The following is a 19,135-nucleotide window of genomic DNA, read 5'->3' as shown; positions in this document are numbered from 1 at the left end:
TTAACCAAATAAAGACAGTGGTCAGTGCTGCAGAACCTGATGCCATATTAAGATCCAAAGACCAGATGTCAGTTTGTACTTAAAGTGATTATGCAGGGGACTGTATGCCTTTTCCCCTGTGGAACATGGTCCTGCGCCCTGCTGGACCCTTCTGCCCCTCCTTGGGATGAGGTTGCTTGTTGGTTCTGGGGTACATGGCTGGATGTTCTGGTGTGGACTTTGGCCCGCTCCCTTGGAGGCTGGGCGTGGCTTAGACCTCCTCTTTGTCAGCAGGCTCTGGCAGGTGCGGGATAGTTCTAGGCTGCCTGGGACCCTCAACTCTTCTCTTCTCAGCTTGCACCAGGGTGGCCAGCCTCTGGCAGGGTTGACTCTGAGACTCTCACCCTTTGGTCGTGGGCATCCCATCTGAGGCCTCAATCCTTCTCCTGCTGGGATGGGTGTGCGGTTGTCACCGAGATGTGTGGCCACAGGTCTAAGGTACTCTTGGGGGCTGCAGATAGCGCAGTTGTCCATCTCTGGTTCCATCTCTGTCTGCTTCTGGCTCATGGGAGGCATTATTGTGGCTTCCCACCCTCATTAGCAATTACATTTGTGACAAAGACACAGGCATTGTAACACACTCTCTCTCTGACACACTCATTAACGCTACAAGAAAATTGTTGATTTATGTATCTGTGTATTTTTCATTTTTGTGTGTGCTGCATGTTTGTGTTTTTCTTAAAGGAGCAGCAGTTGGCGATACATTCTGCATTTCCATTCGTACTCTATTCTTTTATTATATTTGCCCAATATTTCCCCACCCCCCGCTTCCTATGAGTGCTAGGCGCTCATACTGTACCACATATAATGTAATAACTGAAATACTCAGAAATAGAAATAAATAAATCAACAGATAAAAGATTCACATGAACAAGAGGAGCCTGTAGAGACTCTATGTAGCTGTTCTTGTAAAAGCAAACTGAGTTTAGCACCACAGTGCATTCAGATCACAATTCTGACTGTAAAAGCTGACAGCTAGAGCAACGTCTCTTTTTCAGTGGAAGCTGACGTTAACCGATTAAAGACAGTGATAAACCAAACGTTGCTTGGTCAGTGCTGCAGAACCTGATATCATATTAAGATCCAAAGACCAGATGTCAGTTTGTAGTTAAAGTGATTATGCAGGGGACATTTTGCTGTATGCTGTTAAACGTGTTACCTTCAGTCAGTACTAATGGAGTTAAAACTGAAACATGTAGACAAATCCACATCAGTTTTATCTCACATGGTCAATTCTTTGTGGATGTCCAAATGAAATGTAAACCTCTGACATGATTATTATTTGTACTTTAAATATTATTTTTACTTTATTTTGAAGAGAGATGACACAAAAACAGGAAGAATGGCATGAAAAATGCTACACTAACGTTTGCAAGTGTTTTTGTTATCGGTGAAACTGAGTTCTTACTTAAAGCCAGCTTGCTTGGTGTGTTTACGTCACTGTATCTCAAAAGGTGATCATGAGTCTCTTCACTCATGGCTGCTGCACATTTTCATTGTGCACAGCAAGACACATGCAGGGCTTCCAGTGTAGTCAATTAAAATTAGCATTGCCACACTGCTCTCGCACAGCCAGGGCTAATAGCCGCGCTGCCTTCTGGTTGACTAATTTTCTGCCTCAGTATTTATCATAATTACTGCAGTTGCTGCTGTGTCATATTTACTCCTAGTAACTAATAAAGCTGTAATATGCAAGCAACAAAAATAAACAAATAAATAAATAAGGGAGAACAGGAACAGGAAGATATTGTGGCCAACAATAATAAATTCATAGAACTCAATCAAAAGATAGCATTTATGGACAGTGTGTTCAAAACACTTGTTTAACATGCAGAAAAATGAGCTAAAAAGCTCAGTAAAAGCGATGAAATGGATCTGAGGAACATGCTGTTCAGAGCAAATAACAGTGTTGTATACAGTGACACTATATATTTTCACATCATTGCAGGCTGATACAGTCGTTTGGGTAGTTTGGTTTACTTACAAAAGCTTCCAGATTTGACATCGGAGTAGTTCTTGGACTTTATTTGCATGTAAACGTGGGCGTCATTTGCATATGTGAGTACGCACTGATATCCCCATGCTCATGTTGTTGTTCCTATATCATCATAATAAAGTTGATCCAGGATCAGCATTGCAGCTGACCAATGACATGTCTGACCATTCAGTTACCATTACCAAAAATTTGGCTATTGTTATTAAAAACGAATCGCTAGAAAGATATAAATTTGGCTAACAGCAAACTTACCTTGATAATATGCTTATTATATTGTATAAATGAACTTTGAAAAACACTTGAAAGATGAGATTTTTATATAAACAAAGACAGAAATTTCAGTTTTGGCTCATTTACAGTAGCTGCGTTTGGTCTGTTTAAATCTGTAAGAAAGAGAGTTTAGGTAAACTCACTCAAGCAGTTTGTGCAGCAAATATTTTATAGCCTCACACTGGTGGAGTCACGATGTGCGTCACTGTAATTTCAAGCACATCAGCGCATCAGGATGCACTGCTGTTCAATTCCGTCCTTCAGTGCACATCCACTCTCCAGAAGAGCATATTTCTTGCCATCTTCACCCCACTTATCACTTTATTGGCTACTGTATTTTGAAGCCTTTGAAGCCTTTTTCCAGTCTTATCAAACACCTGAAGCACTTTTGCACCGCAAACCACTTTTACCATTTCACGCACATTTGTATAGCGCTTTTATCCTACACATTTTTTATCCGTCCAAAAGCTAATTCCACACCACAATAATACACACGAGGCTTGAAAGAACTGCGGATCAAACCATAAACCCTCTGATAAGTAGTAGTAACTTCCTATACCACAATTACAAATCTCTGTCACAGAAATTATGTTCATAGATTAGTTATTTTCCAAATCATGTTCTGGTGGTACAGTCAGTGTCCTGAAGAGAACCACGTTAAACTTTGGTGGTATTACAAAAGGATTTTGATAGAGCAGAGGTCCCCAACCTTTTTTGCGCCACGGACCGGTTTTTTCACGGACCGGCCTTTAAGGTGTCGCGGATAAATACAACAAAATAAAACTAGTACCGGTACCGAAAAAAAAATAAGATTTATTCATAACACACGTGAAAAGACCCAGGAAAACCGAGTTAACGAAAAAACCATAACAAAATAACGATAAAAACCGATAAAAACCCTGAAAACCATACATTTCACACCCGAGTCTCACTCTCGCGGCCCGGTACCAAATGACTCACGGACCAGTCCGTGGCCCGGGGGTTTGGGGACCGCTGTGATAGAGTTTAAATACATTTATAAACACTGTTTGTAAAATTGCACCCATTCATCCTTTCTCTTCCGCTTATCCTTATCAGGTTTGCTGGAGTTATCATAGGTGAGAGGCAGGGTACACCCTGGACAGGTCACCAGTCTGATGCAGGACTAACACAGAGAGACAGACAACCAGCAACACTCACAACTCAGTTTAGACTCACCAATTAACACATCATTAACTGCATGTCTGTGGACTGTTGGAGGAAGCTGGAGTACCTGGAGAGAACCCATGCAAACTCCACACAGAAACAAGGTTGGAGTCAAACTCAGGACCTTCTTGCTGTGAGGGAACAGCACTGACCACAGCACCACCATGCATTTAATATCTTTAGATTTCTGATTTACATAATTTAAAATGTTCTTAAGAAGAAAGCGAAATTCACTTTTTACCCCTCAGTTGCAAAAGGCTGATGGGTTATTGTCATCACCCCACCAGGCAGGCAGGTGGACAGCATGGACACCCAAGATTGTGAATGAATAACTGGAGAAGGAGGTGATGCGGGGTTTTGAAATTGATGCCATATGTGCATCTACTGAAAACCTTGGACAAATTCAAATATCAGTGAACCTTGATCCCGAGGTCGAAGTCAAAGGTCACATTTTCTGAATATCTTGTGAATGCAATAACTGAACATGGAAGTCACCTATGATAAAAATTTATACCACGTGTGCATGCACTAAGACGCTGAGGCGTGGCACTGGCAGCTACCACTATTTTTATTTTTATTTATATAGCACCAGTTCACAACAACTGTTGCCTCGTGGCACTTTGTATTATAACGGATGTGAACAATCCCCAATCAGCAACATTTAGCCACAGTGGCAGCAATGAACTCCCCTTTAACAGGAAGAGACCTCCAGTGGAAGCAGACTCTGATTTTTATGGGAAAAAAGTTGTCCAGAGCATACATAAAAATACAAAATATATTTTGTGACAGAACTAGGAAATGTTTGAGTGCCCTGGAAATATTTTAAAAGGACAATTCCAGACATTTAGTTGAGTAACTATAGCCACTAATGTTAATGTTTGGACCACGTTTGACAGTTAGGGTAGGGAAAACTGGTGACAGCAATAATAAAGCTCAAGGCACCTACAGCTCAATGTCTCAACTGTAAAAAAGTCATTCAAATATTATCAGTTTGTGTGTATTATAAATATTAAAAAATGATTATAATGAAATATAAGAGTGTTTACGCACAGTGTACTCCTGCTTTAGCTTTTGGGCTCTTAAAATAGATTTAGCCCACTTTCTTCTCATAGACACAGACCTTTTTTTTCTTAAAGCTGCCATGTGAAATATGTCTCGAGGTATTTAATAGAAGCTGAATAAGGGAGACATCTGACACCGTGTGAGATTATAGAAATGAAAATTAGATTTCTCTTAGTGAATCCAACTTAGCCCTGGAAATCGTCAATTTTAGAGGCGACAAAACCCAGTTACACTTCCATCTCAGCAGGGTCTGTGCACCTGCACTCCTTTTATTAGAACCTGTGGGGTTCAGCCCATTACATCAACCTATCTTAAATCAATATGTAGTGCTTCTCTGCGGGATTAGTGCTTAAGTGTAATGGTAAGGCAATTATCCTTCTTTAACTCTGGTCTTGGTCTGCCTTTGATACTCAGACGAAAGACAGACATACACTTGCACCTATAGAATGACTCCTATAAACTCATTTAATGACTCGTTAAATGTTCACATTGTAGATGTCCAGATGGAAACATCAAGAGTTGGATCTTGGACTTAGTTTGACTTATGCAGAAGACGTTATATGTGGTTGTGCAGTTTTTTCATGCCCCACATACATTTTTATGTCATTTTAAGTGTTAGTGTGCTTGTATTGCTTTTCTCTGCTCCACTATTGTTGTTGAATGTGTTTGTATGTTAAAAAAAAAAGAATAAAGTTCACTTGACTTCACATATCAGTGTTTTTATCATTTATTCTTATTTTTAACAATAAAAAAACAGTGACCACAATGAATTTTAATTTGATAAAGGCAGGAGAGACATACCCATTCATGCTCACATGTGTTGGTTCCTCACCCCACCAGTGGGGACTGCCCACGATCTTAATCTTAATTCATGATCTACTTAATCCGGTTGTTCAGTGATGACACGACGAATCCTACTTCCGGGCCTAAAGTAGTCTGCGTTTAATATGGCTTTTGTGTTGTTAACATGTTTAATGTTTTGTATTTTCTTCTATTTAAACAGTCTACTAAAACAGTCAGTGATCACTGTTGACCTCCCTCGGCTTTTATTACCGCTAATCATTTATTTAAGCTCAGTTTTTAAAACTTTAGGATGTAACTACAGCCCAGCCCATGCAGCAGTATATGAATGACTAACCTCGTATTGTGGATGGATTATCTCAGTTGTTCTCCTGGCTGAAGTTTGGTCCTTTTACAGCATCCTGCCATGCGATTACATTTGTTCCTGACCACCGAGAACACTCACGTTAACTTTTATCGAGCGGGAAAAAAAAGTTAGCTTGTTTATATTATGCTAACATAGCTGTGTCGCTAGCGGTCACGTAGCACATCATTATATACCAGCTAGCCCAACTTCAGTAACCCTACAAACGTCACTGCTGTTTAGTTTTCTGTCTTCATTTATGTTGGAAGTGATAACAAAGCTGCACGTTTTAATTTGTTTCCAAAACCCCGCAGTCAGGACATGCTATATTGTATTTAGATAGAAGCTAGCGAGCTAACTTCCTGCTAACTTCTAACTCCGTTAAATGTCATAAATTCCGTTTTCATGGATGCCTTGATGTTAAACTCAATTGTTACACCTGGTAGAGCAGAACACTGATCATTTTATTAAAGATGAAAGACTTTAGGGGGCGCTCGTGTGCAGCTATGGAGTAGACGTGTTTTCTGTGCTCTCCGTGCCTTCTCACTCATAAAGTTGCACTTTAAGTTTATTTCTAGGTGGGTAGTTTTAAAATCTGTTTCGTGGACTGTCGGAGCCGATCTTTTGTCATCATGCCGAAGAAAGATGAGAGCCAGAGGGATACGTCCAAGGCGAGTCAGTCGGCGGCAGGTAATGATGCCATATTAGCGGCTATCGCTAACCATGGAGCTGAGCTTTCCAAAATAACCTCGCTCGTGGACGGGTTGAAGAAGTCGGTTGAGGGCCGTCTCGATGCAATTGATGCAACGCTAACTTCTCTCCAGAAGAAATATCATGAGTCTGAGCGCCAGTTTGAAGACCTTGATGAAGCTATGTCCGCTAACGATAGCCGATTAGCAGCGCTGGAAGCATCGTGCAAAGAGCTACAGGTGGTTAACACTCTCCTCAAAGCTAAAGTCAACGATCTGGAGGGGCGCTCTCGCCGACTCAACGTGAGGATTGCGGGAGTTAAGGAAGGGGATGAGAAAGGCAGCCCTACCGACTTCGTTGCTAACCTACTTCCAGAGCTTTTGGGTCGTGAGAACTTCAGCAGGCCGATAAAAATAGACCGAGCCCACCGTAGCCTGAGACCGAAGCCACAGCCCAATGAACGGCCACGTGTCATCATCGCTAAAGTCCACAACGACCGGGATGTGTTTGACATACTACGACTCAGCAGGCAAAGGTCTCCTTTGCTGTACCGCGGAGACAGAGTTTCCATTTTTCCTGATTACACTGCGGAGGTCTCGGCGCAGCAGCAGGCCTTTGGTGGTGTGAGGAAGCGGCTGATCGACGCCGGTGCTAAGTGCTCTCTTCGCTTTCCCGCAAAGCTCCATGTCGAATATAACAACACATCGAAGACTTTTATGTCGCCGGAGGAAGCTGCACGGTTTGCTGACTCCATTGGCTCTGCAAATGAATAATAATTCACAAGTGACTTACTAATTTCACGACATGTTTACATATTCGCGCATTTTCTGCAGTAATGTTCTCTACCCAGCTATGTTGAATGTTTTGATCCAACATCTTTGTCCTCAGCTGATCAATGCGCAATATAAAGGTTTTTTTGGTTTGCATACTGTGATTTACATACTGTAGAGTTCATCTCTTTCCCGCACTGAAACGGTGTACAGTGCCTATTTTGCCTATTGGGTTTTGCTTCTGCAGTATTTGTGTTACGTTGTGATATTGGGGATATGCACATGTTTCTGTATGCTCTGTCTCATTTCTGCATATTTGCAGTTTTGTTGCAACGGTTAAAGTTTTATATCCATCTAGATATTTGAGTTGGATCTTTCGTACTTGGTGCACAATTTTGTTTTTCATGTTTGTTAAATAGATTATATGTGGGGAGCACGGGGCTCCATGGTATTTTTTTTTTGAGTATTAGCGTTCAGTCAGGCTGGCCCTGGTTCCCGGCTGCCTCCCTGTTGGATATAGGGGGTGTTCCGCTATCTTTTTTTCTGCGGTTTGTGGGGTGGGTGGGGGTGGGAGGGGGGGGGGGGGGTCTACTTGTTTCTAAATATGTGTCGTTTTTGTTTTTTGATGTAAGTGCCAGCTCAAACCTCAAAGCCTTCATTTTGTCCTTCCACATCGTCGTACACCATCCACTCACTTAAGATGGGGATGAGCCACATCACTTTTACGACCTGGAATTGTCGGGGTATGGGCAAAGCTCTTAAACGTGGTAAAGTATTTTCGCATTTAAAATCTCTGTCTTCTGATATAATTTTTTTTACAGGAGACCCATATCCAACCTTCAGAGCAGAGGCGATTAAGATCGGTATGGGTGTCACAGGTGTACCAGTCCGCCTTTTCTTCCAGGGCGAGAGGGGTTGCCATTCTTGTTCGCAGAACTATTCCTTTTATATTCAAAACTCAGATATGTGATCCAGGTGGGAGGTTCATACTTGTTACAGGTACAGTCAACTCCACCCCTGTAGTCCTCTTGAACATCTATGCCCCTAATTTTGACAACCCTGACTTCTTTAGTAAAATATTCAATCTTGTTTCACAATACAATGACCATAATATCATTATCGGTGGTGATTTTAATTGTTATTTCGATCCATTGTTGGATAGGTCTTCTGCGTCCCTGGCCCCAACCTTGAGAGCTGTTTCTGTACTCAATACTCTTACTAAATCTTTGGACTTGGTTGACATTTGGAGGCACCAGCATCCGTTAGAAAAGCAATACTCTTTCTTCTCCCCTGTCCATGGCAGCTTCAGTAGAATTGACTATTTTCTTATTGATTCCAGGCTTATTTCGAAGGTGGTTAGTTCCACTTATCACAGTATTTTAGTTTCGGACCACGCACCTCTCTCAACAGTAATTGACTTCAACCTATATACCCCCCAATACAATTGGAAATTTAACCCCTCTTTATATCTAAATGACTCTTTTACGGTTTACCTATCTACTAAAATCGCAGAATTTTTACAATTTAATGATAATGGTGTAGTTTCAGACTCTGTTTTGTGGGAGTCCTTTAAAGTCGTTATTAGAGGTCATATTATTGCTTATCAAGCTTCTCAGAAGAGGGACAAACTCAGGCTGCGTACTAATATTGAGGCAGAGCTGGCTGTGTTGGAGGAGAAGTATCGCGATACCGGGGCTGCTGACACACTTAATACCATTCTCAAATTGAAATATGACTACAACCACATGTTGGGGGAGCAGGTCATGAATTGTATTTGTCGATTAAAACAGAAGCATTTTGAGCTTGGTGAAAAGGCTGACAAGGTGCTTTCCAGACAGCTGAAGGGCATTCAAGCTGAAAGGACGATACACAGAATTCTCTCTGCAACTGGCCAGTTGCTGTCTGATCACAAGCAGATAAATGACAGATTTCGCAGTTTTTATTGTCAGTTATACACATCTAGTACCATGGCCACAGTTGCTGAAATCACTAATTTTCTTAATGCTTTAGACATCCCGACTCTTCCTGAGGCTGCACGGGGCTTACTCGATGCAGACTTTACGCTGGAGGAAATTAGAAATGCAATCTGCTCCTTTCCTAATGGAAAAGCTTGTGGTCCGGACGGTTTCGGGATAGAGCTTTATAAGACACATATTGACGTTATCGCTCCCCTGCTACTTCGGATGGTAAATTGCGCAGTGTTAAACGGCTCATTCCCTCATTCTTTCTACGATGCCCATATATGTCTCCTCCTGAAAAAAGACAGAGACGAAACTAATGTTTCTTCCTATCGTCCCCTAAGTCTTCTCAACTCAGACCAAAAGATAATTGATAAAGTCCTAACCAACCGGTTAAATAAGCATATAGGCTCTATAATTCATCCTGACCAATCGGGTTTTATCCCCAATAGATTCTCTTTTTCTAATACTAGATGTCTCTTAAATGCGATGTACTCAACGACACTGCCCAATTCTGCGGTGATTTCACTCGATGCCCAGCAGGCTTTCGACCAGGTGGAATGGAGTTATTTGTTTGCTACTCTTGAAAAATTTGGTTTTGGGTCGAATTTTTTGAATATGATTAAGTTGCTTTACGCTTGCCCTCGTTCCTCGGTCCTTACCAACCATGAGAGGTCGCTCCCGTTCCTCTTACACCGTGGGACAAGGCAGGGTTGTTGCCTCTCTCCAATGCTTTTTGCTTTAGCTCTTGAGCCGTTGGCCATTGCCATCAGAGCCAATTCCCATATCTCTGGTATAAATTGTGGCACATCAGAGTACACCATCGGTCTGTATGCAGATGATATCATATTGGCTCTTTCAGATTTAAAGATCTCCCTTCCTCCACTTCTTAAGCTGATTGACAGCTTTGGCCACCTATCAGGGTTCACCATAAATTGGAAGAAGTCTGTTCTTATGCCGCTGTCGTCTGGTCTGGGCCCTGATTTCCTGTCTAGTTTGCCCTTTAAGGTCTCCCAGGATTATTTTTCATACCTGGGTATTAACATCCCTAGGAACTCAAAACTCCTCTTCAGGCTTAATTATTCGGTTCTAACTGATGAGCTCAAGTGTATGATAGATAGGTGGAAACTTCTCCCACTTTCAATGATTGGCCGTATCAATATAATCAAAATGGTTGTGCTCCCTAAATTCATGTACCTATTCCAGAACGTTCCTATTTTTCTCAGGTCTTCCTTTTTCAAAGCGTTGGATGCCATTATCATGCCTTTTGTTTGGGCCTACAAGCCCCCCCGCATCTCGAAGTCTCACTTGCAAAAGCCCTCGGACGAGGGTGGTCTGGGCCTTCCAGTTTTCAGACATTATTACTGGGCCTGTAATGCCAGAGCCTGGGTCTTCTGGAATCTGCCTATAGTTGGTGATGCTGTGGGATGCAGGTCCAGCCCTAAATGGCTCGAATTGGAGCTTAGCACTGCTATCGAGCACACTGGAGCATCCTTGCCAGCTATCTTATTTTCAAAATCGGTTATTAAAAGTGCATGTGATGACTTTATTCTTTGCAACTCCATAAAAATATTGAATCAAATTAAGAGAATCTTGAACCTCCCGGTAGTGTCAACTTTTGCCCCGATCTGCCACAATCCTAGCTTTACGCCTAGTACAATGGATGCTGCTTTCAAACAATGGCCTGTCAAAGGGTTAATTGCTATAAAGGATCTTTATATTGACAATCATTTTGCCTCTTTTGCTCAGCTTCAGACAAAGTACAATCTCCCTACAAGTCATTTTTTTCGGTACTTACAAATTAGGAATTATGTCAAGCAAGCATTCTCAAATTTAGATACCATCCCCATACAGCATGTCTTTTACAATATGATGAACAAACCTCCCACCTCAAAACACTTAATTTCTCGGCTTGTCAACCTTTTTTCTTCGGCAGCCCCCTCTTGCCATATTAAAGAGGCTTGGACAAGGGACACTGGTTTGGTTATCTCTGACGATCTATGGGCTGAAGTGTTAAGTCGGATAAAACTATCCTCTGTTAACGCCCGGCTTCAGTTAATTCAATTTAAGGTTGTCCATAGACTGCACTATTCCAAAACCAAATTGAACAAGATTTTTCCTAACGTTTCCCCCAAATGTGATAAATGTAAACTTGTGGACGGTACTCTTGGCCATCTTTTTTGGTCCTGTTCTACGCTTACAGCCTTTTGGACTAGTATTTTTAGTTTCTATAGCACTGTTTATGATAGGCAACTGTATCCTGACTGTCTTATGGTGATCCTGGGCTGCTCCGGCGACTCCTTGGCACTTCCCTTTGCTGTTCAACAGGCCCTCATGTTTGGTATGGTGATTGCCAAACGTCTGATTCTGGGGGAGTGGAAATCTGCCTCCCCTCCCTGCTTCAAGAGGTGGCTCGAGGAGATGGTCTCCTGTCTATACCTGGAAGAAATTCGGTTCTCTACGTCTGATTCCATGGAGAAGTTCAGGAAGATATGGGGGCCCTTTATAGACCATATTAAGAAGGACAGTCCACGCCCTGGGTCCTGACCACATTGTTTTAACTGCTTTCATTCTGAGCTGTTGCCCATAACTGTTTTTGCATGATTGTTATCAGCTCCTCCTAGCGATCTTTGGATTTGATCTTGTGGATTGGACTCACTAGATTGTGAGTTGTTTGACATGTATACCAGTTGCTTTGTTTGCTTCTCTGCTGTTTTTAACAAGTGCTGGCCTTGTACCCTGTTGTGTGGTTTGTTGCTCTGTTTTTTTTGGGGTTTTTTTTTTGTTTTTTTGGTTGTTATTGTCTTTATTGTCTGTGTTCTTCTGTCCCGCTGTTTGTGAATGTGTAAAAAAAATTTGAAACTTGCATAAATAAATACATTAAAAAAAAAAAAGATGAAAGACTTTAGACAGTTTTTCAACTCTCAGTAATGCCATAGTGATCGTTTGATATATGGACCTGCAGCAGAGTTTAGGCCCAGACACGGCTAGTGACATCAGACTTAACAACCGGATAGGTTGTCACAGAGGCGGGCTCAGTTATAGTTATTAGAGCGCTCTGGCCAGGCTGAACATTTAGAGTCTTTGCATCTGATGCTGTGAAATTCTGATAAGTGTCTCATCTTGTGTTTACATCATGACAAATATAAATTTATATTTTATATTTTTCCCCTCATAAGCTCTACATTACACATATATACCTGCTCAGTGTTTCACATTTCCTGTTGTTCTTTCTAGCATCTGTTTTCCTGGATTTGTTCTGACCGCTTGCCTGGCGTAAAGTCTGCTTTCATCTCACTAGTTCTATCTATAAATCCTGGAATTAAACGCCCTCTTCTCTGAGTCAATCAGATAATATTCTCCTCTTTAAAAAAGGATGTTTCTCTTTACTTTTTTTGCAAAACTTTTTTCTCAGTTTTGATACTTCTGCAAAGGAACCCCTGAATGTATTAGTCAGTTTAGGTCAGTTTGAAATCTGTTATTTCTGTTTCAAAGACCTGCACACATCTAAACGCTTTGCAGGCAAACACAGATGTGTCAAAAAAAATCACAATAAAGATTTGTGGGTACTGACGTTGTTTTTTTTTTGTTTTTTTTATCATTGCTGTTGTTGTTGTTTTTATCATCACCTTTTATGGATAGGGGTGTCCTCCTTTAAGTTCCTCGGCACCCACATATCCGAGGACCTATGCTGGTCCACAAACACATCAGCCCTAGTAAAGAAAGCCCAGCAGCGCCTCCATTTCTTGAGGGTTCTGAGATGGAACAGGCTGCAGACTGAACTCCTAGTGTCCTTCTACCGTGCCACTATCGAGAGTGTGCTGGTGCACGCCATCCTGTGTGGTACGCTGGTTGCACAACAGCTGACAAGAAGAGACTACAGAGGGTCATCAGAACTGCAGAGAAGGTGATCGGCTGTCCACTCCCCTCCCTGAACTTAATTGCCAGCTCAAGATGTCTCTCCAGAGCCAGGGCAATTATAAAGGACCACCTCCATCCTAACCACCACCTCTTCAACATCCTGCCCTCTGGAAAAAGGCTCAGATCCATCAGGTGCAAAACCAACAGACTAAAGAACAGCTTCTTCCCGTGGGCTGTCAGAACTCTTAATGCAAACTAAGAGTGTGTAAAGACTTCCCCAACACATCCACCCTGACACTGCTGTTGATCATCTATGTGCAATATCTCAGTCTTTCCATGTTCTGTGCAATATTTTTGGCTCATGTGCAATTATTTTGGTCCACACCATGTATATAGTTCCACTCACATATGTATACATATACACTGTTTTTTATTTTATTCTATTTATTTAATTATTTATTTATTTTCCGCCTTTGTTGTATATTGGTTTCTCTTCTTCTTACTTTAGCACCTTTGTGGTTCAGCTACCCAATTTCGCTGTGCAAGAAACTGCACAATGACAATAAAAAGCTCGAAGTCTAAGTCTAAGTTGAACTGTGTGTTTGCATAGCCATATACTGAATATTTACAGAGAATTTATTAAGATGATTTCACAACATTGTACTGCATATATCACTTTCCTTGTTACTGTTGAAATGGGAGAAGATTAACAACAGTCTCTGCAGTAAGCAGCAAAAACATTTAATTCTGAGCATTGTTGTCTCCGCCTATTTTTCCCAGACAAGGCGTTGTCAAAAACGATTGAAATAGCAGCAGATAATAATGTAATGATATGACCTATGAGCCATAAAAGTAATGCAACATGAAGGGAAATTCAAATTGTTTAACAGAATAACAAAAACTAATTACAATAGAAGGAATTTATTGCGCTTTTGTCCACATGGTACAAACAGTAATTTATTCTACAACATACAAAAGTAACAAGTTGTGTCATTTCTGTGAGTCTTATCACAATACAATTTGCATACACCATCACACTGACATATATTGTATTCGTCTTCTTCTTCATCATCTTTCTCCCTTTAGGCGTCACCACAGTAGATCACCTGCCACCATCTCACCCGATCCTTAGCGGTCTTTTCTGTCACATCAACCCGCTGCGTGTCCTGCTTCAATACATGCACGAACCTCCTCTTTTTCCTTTCTCTTTTCCTGCTGCTTGGGGGGGGGGATGTCCATCATAATCACATGTCCAAACCATCTCAACTTTTCCTCTCTCACTGTGAAACCTGAGCTGTCCCTCTGATATATAATCTTCATTCCCAATTAAAATCTTAACATCTTGAACTTTCATTCCTCTTCAGAGCACAACTCCATCCTTTCAGGTACTCCCTCACTGAAGATCACAATGTCATCTGAAGACATGCCTGACCTCATCTGCTAACCTGTCCATCACCACTGCAACCAAGAACGGGCTCAGAGCTGATCCCTGATGTAATTCCACCCCCACCTTGAACCCATCTATCACACTTACTGCACAGCTCATCCCTGTACTCTATCATATATCTCAGTCATTATTTTATTTAAATGTCTTTGAGCTTTATTCAAAGTCTTTAAAGTTTTGCACCTGAGTCCTAATACATTTGTGCTAAATAAACCTGCTAAACTACAGTAATATCACAGCTTACTTAACAGTTCAGAAAACTACAAGAAAAAAGAAAGAAATTAAAACAGCCATATATAAGAAGTTGAAACAACAACCTAGAAACCTTGTTTCCAGTGTTTTCAGTAACACAGCAAAAACAGGGCCAGAGTCCTTTCTCTCAGGTCGGTCTCTCCAGGGGTCATTAGGCAGCCATCCAGATGGTGAATGAGACGAGCAGGATGAGTACAAACATCAGCGGCGTCACGCAGCCTACATACAGCGCAGTGCACACGCCACACAGTGCAGTCAAAAGGGCGCTCAGTCTGCTGAACACGATCTTCCGTATCGTAGTGCAGAACTGGGGGGAAAATGTCAACATTAGGCTGTGATAAATGACAAAGTGTGTGAGATAAATTTAGAAAAGTAGAAGATGTTTGTTCTGAAAAGGGAAAGTCTTAATGACAACAATGTGGACACAAAGTAACACTAGATGGAGCTGCTCGCCTCAGGAAATAGTTAAGTTCAAAATAACAAATGCAGGAAAACTTAACCCCCCCCCAAAATAAATAAATAAATAAATAAACATAACCTTTAAAAAGCAAGTCTTTGTTTCAATATAAATCCCTAAAAAGTACTAATAAACCATTTTTACACACTGTTTAGTGAGGTAATTATAAAAAGTCCACCCTATTTGAGGAAAAGTCTAAATTAATGTTTTTCCTTTCTAAAATAACACCTATGTAAAAAGTTTATATATAAAATGTCTGGTACAATATATATGGTCCTGGCTGCTTTAATTATATTTCCCGTCTGCAATAGATACCAGTAGATTTCTTTCTAATATGGTTTTCAAAATAAAGTGAATAGCAAAATCTACTGTCTTCTATAGGTTTTTTATTTAAAAAAATACTTTGCAAAATTCAATCAAACAAATATTTTGTAGCAGTCTAACTTCCTTAAATGCATTTATTCTGTGTGTGGCAAGGTATTCAAAAATTATGTTTCTACAACAAGAATAGACACGAGGTTTAAACGCAGTGACAAACAACCTATTTAGTCTTGTTTGAAGTCAGACTTGGAAAAAAGTGAACTTCATCCTTTAGTCTTGCTGCTGGGAGGCCTTTCTGTGTGGAGTTTACCTGGTATGTCTGGTAGCTGATGGCCATTCCATATCTGCAGTACATGACGTAGTGTTCACAGTTGTACCACAGCAGGCTGTAGGTGACTGAGCCCAGGAGTTTCTCTGCCCTCCGAGCCACCTCGTCTCCATCTAAGGGAGGCTGTGCGCACACTTTATCCACGTGGTTGATCAGGATCTCGGAGCCATAAGCAAAATCTGCCACAGAGTCCACTCTGACGCTTGCTTCTTTGGTGATGGCCCCCAGGATAAGGCGGTTATTTGTTACCATCTTTGCAATCGCAGATTTGTTTTTGGTGATCGCAGGCAGGATGTCCGGAATGAGATGAGCCACACGATCGTCCCCCAGGTAAATCCCGAAATGTGTGAATAATGTCCTGGGTACCTCAAGCAAGTCGCCGCGCTTGTACAGAGATAAATCATATTTGGGCTTCTCTTCCTTTTTAGAAACTACAAAGAAAAAGCTGAGCAGTTGGTAGAGAAACATGATGGCAGTGTGCAGCACACAGGCTGACACCTGACCGTTTTATTTATAACAGAAATGGGAGGGCCGAGTCTGCCGAGGAGGATTAAATGTTGCTCAATGTTTTAGTGTGAATTTCACAGGAAAACAAAGGAGCTTTCTTTAATCCCTTTTCTGTGTGGTTGGATTTTGAAATTCAGGCCTATTTGTGGGGTATTAAGGTGAAGCGCCCCCATCAGGAAGGCTAATTGGGCAACAAGTTCAATTCCAATTTAAAGGTCACAGTTATTGAGCCATTACACCCAAAGAAGCACCTTTTGTTAGTTTCTTTGTTGCAGACTAGATCGGCCTCCAAGTGTTCAAACCAGTCTCATTATTATTCAGTGATTTGTTGAATATTGAGAGAAATATATTAGATAGATATCTGTGATCTGTATTTATCGTAGGTCTGGGTGGGAGTGGTCGCTGGTTGTCCAGCAGCAGATTGGCAGCCTGTGTAGGATGTACCCCGACTCTCAGCTGAGATAGGTTCTTATAATTTCATGTCAAATACCCTTAAAGCCAAATGTAGTCCTGTGATGGGTTTGACTCTTTCTTGATATAAAAGTATAAAGGTTTGCGATAATCCATCACTTGCTCTCTATCTGTTTGTCAACTATTGTTTTGGAGGCTTTCTCACGCAGCCTGTTCCACAGCTGACCCTATGACCAGTTATCTGCCATTAGCATGGGTGATGCAGGCCTCTTCTTCCACTGGCATTCATGTGGCGATGTAAGAAGAGTCAGATTCACACGAGGCAAACATGTAAAAATGCATTGTTTATTAAACAACTGTCATATTCATAACCTTTATTTACATACAACATTATTATTGATTTAGTCCAATGTTAGCAAAAATAACTCACTGTATTCTTCTAATAAAGAAATCAGTTTAGTCCCCACATTTTGAGAGTAAAATAAGAAACTAATGATGCAGTAACAACATAATACATCAAACACTGTTGGCCAGTGAAATCAGAGAACTGTGACAAAGCATGAAGCTGGAGTTCAGTGTTCAGGGAGGTTTTGCCAAGTAAAAGTTCATCTTCTTTATTGGCTTCTTGCCTTGAGCTCTTTTAACCAGCCATCCAGAGAGTGAAGGGAATCAGAATTGTGGGTAATGTAGTTAAAGGTGCCATACCAAAGTAAACAACAGAGATAATTCCAAGCAGCCCGGAAACGATAACAGTGCGCTGGTCCCTGATGATTGATTTTAGGACCTCACAGAACTGCGGAGGGAAGAAAACAGGAAAAAAAAAGTTATTTATCATTGTAACATTTCTTAAAAGTCTCGGCATACTTTAGACATGGCCCCAGGCAATTCGGGATGTTTACCTGCTCTGTTTGCCGGCTCCTTGCTGCTCCGTACCTGCAGTACGTCACGAAGTGTTCACAGTTACTCCACAGTAAACTGTACGGAAAGGCTCCTATGAGCTTTTCAGCTCTCTTGGCGACGGTGTCGTCGGGCAGAGGTGGCGTCTTCATCATCTTATCAGCATGGTTCACGAGGATGCTGGCGCCATACGCGAAGTCCTCCAGCGTGTCTACGCGCACCGTGGCACACCTGTATATGCAGCCGAGGATGAGCCTCTCGTTTGTGATGACAGAGCTGATGAGCTTGTCGTTGCTCGTGAGCACGGGGAGGATGTCTGGAATCAGGTGGGCTACTTTGTTGTCGCCTAAATAGATGCCGAAGTGAGTGAAGAGGGATCTGGGAACCTCTAGCACGTCTCCCCTGCGAAGGGGTGGCGATGGAGTGCGTCGCTCAGCGCGCTCCCGCTGCCGGCTTTCTAACCAGCTGGACTCAAAGAGTTTGAACTTGAAAAGAAGGGAGACCTTCTCCACCAAGAATGTCAGCAGCTGCAGCATCGTGAACATATGCGGAGGAAGTACACCAGAGTGCGTGTGTGGAATGGCCTTTTTATCCTTCCTCGCACGAGGAGGAGAAAGACCGTCCAGAAAATCCCAAGGGCACGATTGGCCAGGAGTAACTTTGCGCACGTGCGCATTCTTCGTAGTTCGTCTCTTTAGCATCTTGCCTTTAGTTGTTTTCTGCGGTGCACACATGTGCAATTGTTTTCCGCTAAACCGCTTTAATCTGTCTCACTGAACTCGTGTGAAATATTAGTTCAACGAGGAACGGCAGAGTACGTCTGCGTTCAGACTGCAGATTTGAAATGTTAAACAAGATGAACTCATCATGATATGCATCAAAAGTTTTTGAATACACTGTAAGTTAAGGGAAGTCCTCTTTCACAGAGGCTGTATAAACTCTATAAACTCTATTCATAACAACTGTACTGCTCTGATAGCCACTTGTGCTCCAGCCTTTATTGTGTTTAAAAGTGGAGGAGACAAACAAAAGCAAAGTTATAACTACAAAGGAAAATCTCTTTTTAAGTTGTGTTTTTCTGTATTTTGCATCATGTCAGCAAAGCCTTTTTTTTATTTATTTACTTAGTAAATGACAGATTTCTGGATATTCAGTATCAATACGTTTTTAAAAGCACAAGCTTAAGAAAAAGAACATTTGCATGAACAAAATCATTCAGTCACATACATGTGGCCAATTTAAAATCAACAGTTAACCTAATATCCATGTATTTGAACTGTGGGAGGAAGCTGTGGAAAGAACCCATGCAGATGTGGGTTCAACCACATCTGCATGGGTTTCAAAGCCAGGGGTGTCTTGCTGTCAGGAGATGGTTCTAACCAGCTCACCACTTTGCTCCAACTGAGTTTGCTCCAACTGCTCCAACCGAGTTCGATGGTGTTAGATACCTGTACATAAAACAACTAGAATAATATAAAAGAGTATTTTAAAAAAATAAAGTTAAATGAAAACTTTGTTCTCATTGGAGCTTTTTTCTGTCAAG

At 41.5% G+C, this 19,135-nt stretch overlaps 2 protein-coding genes across 2 annotated transcripts; both read right to left on the bottom strand.

Moving 5' to 3' along the window:
- Nucleotides 1–13,915: 13,915 nt before the first annotated feature.
- LOC146572362 (lecithin retinol acyltransferase) lies at nucleotides 13,916–16,248 on the bottom strand. The gene is made up of 2 exons (XM_085278628.1): nucleotides 15,760–16,248; nucleotides 13,916–14,978 (listed from the first exon to the last, which is right to left on the bottom strand). The coding sequence occupies exons 1-2, from the start codon at nucleotides 16,243–16,245 to the stop codon at nucleotides 14,823–14,825; spliced, it is 642 nt and encodes a 213-aa protein (XP_085134754.1). The 5' UTR covers nucleotides 16,246–16,248; the 3' UTR covers nucleotides 13,916–14,822.
- Nucleotides 16,249–17,071: 823 nt separating this feature from the next.
- lrata (lecithin retinol acyltransferase a) lies at nucleotides 17,072–18,326 on the bottom strand. The gene is made up of 2 exons (XM_085278627.1): nucleotides 17,595–18,326; nucleotides 17,072–17,488 (listed from the first exon to the last, which is right to left on the bottom strand). The coding sequence occupies exons 1-2, from the start codon at nucleotides 18,324–18,326 to the stop codon at nucleotides 17,336–17,338; spliced, it is 885 nt and encodes a 294-aa protein (XP_085134753.1). The 3' UTR covers nucleotides 17,072–17,335.
- Nucleotides 18,327–19,135: the final 809 nt, after the last annotated feature.

The sequence above is a fragment of the Mchenga conophoros genome, linkage group LG6 (genome assembly GCF_057382185.1).
Source record: "Mchenga conophoros isolate Kocher_MC1m ecotype Shallow Benthic linkage group LG6, M_conophoros_male_GT1.1, whole genome shotgun sequence".
NCBI classification, from domain to species: domain Eukaryota; kingdom Metazoa; phylum Chordata; class Actinopteri; order Cichliformes; family Cichlidae; genus Mchenga; species Mchenga conophoros.
Note: the sequence above shows the minus strand (reverse complement) of the source record. Positions and strands in the feature narration are given on the sequence as shown.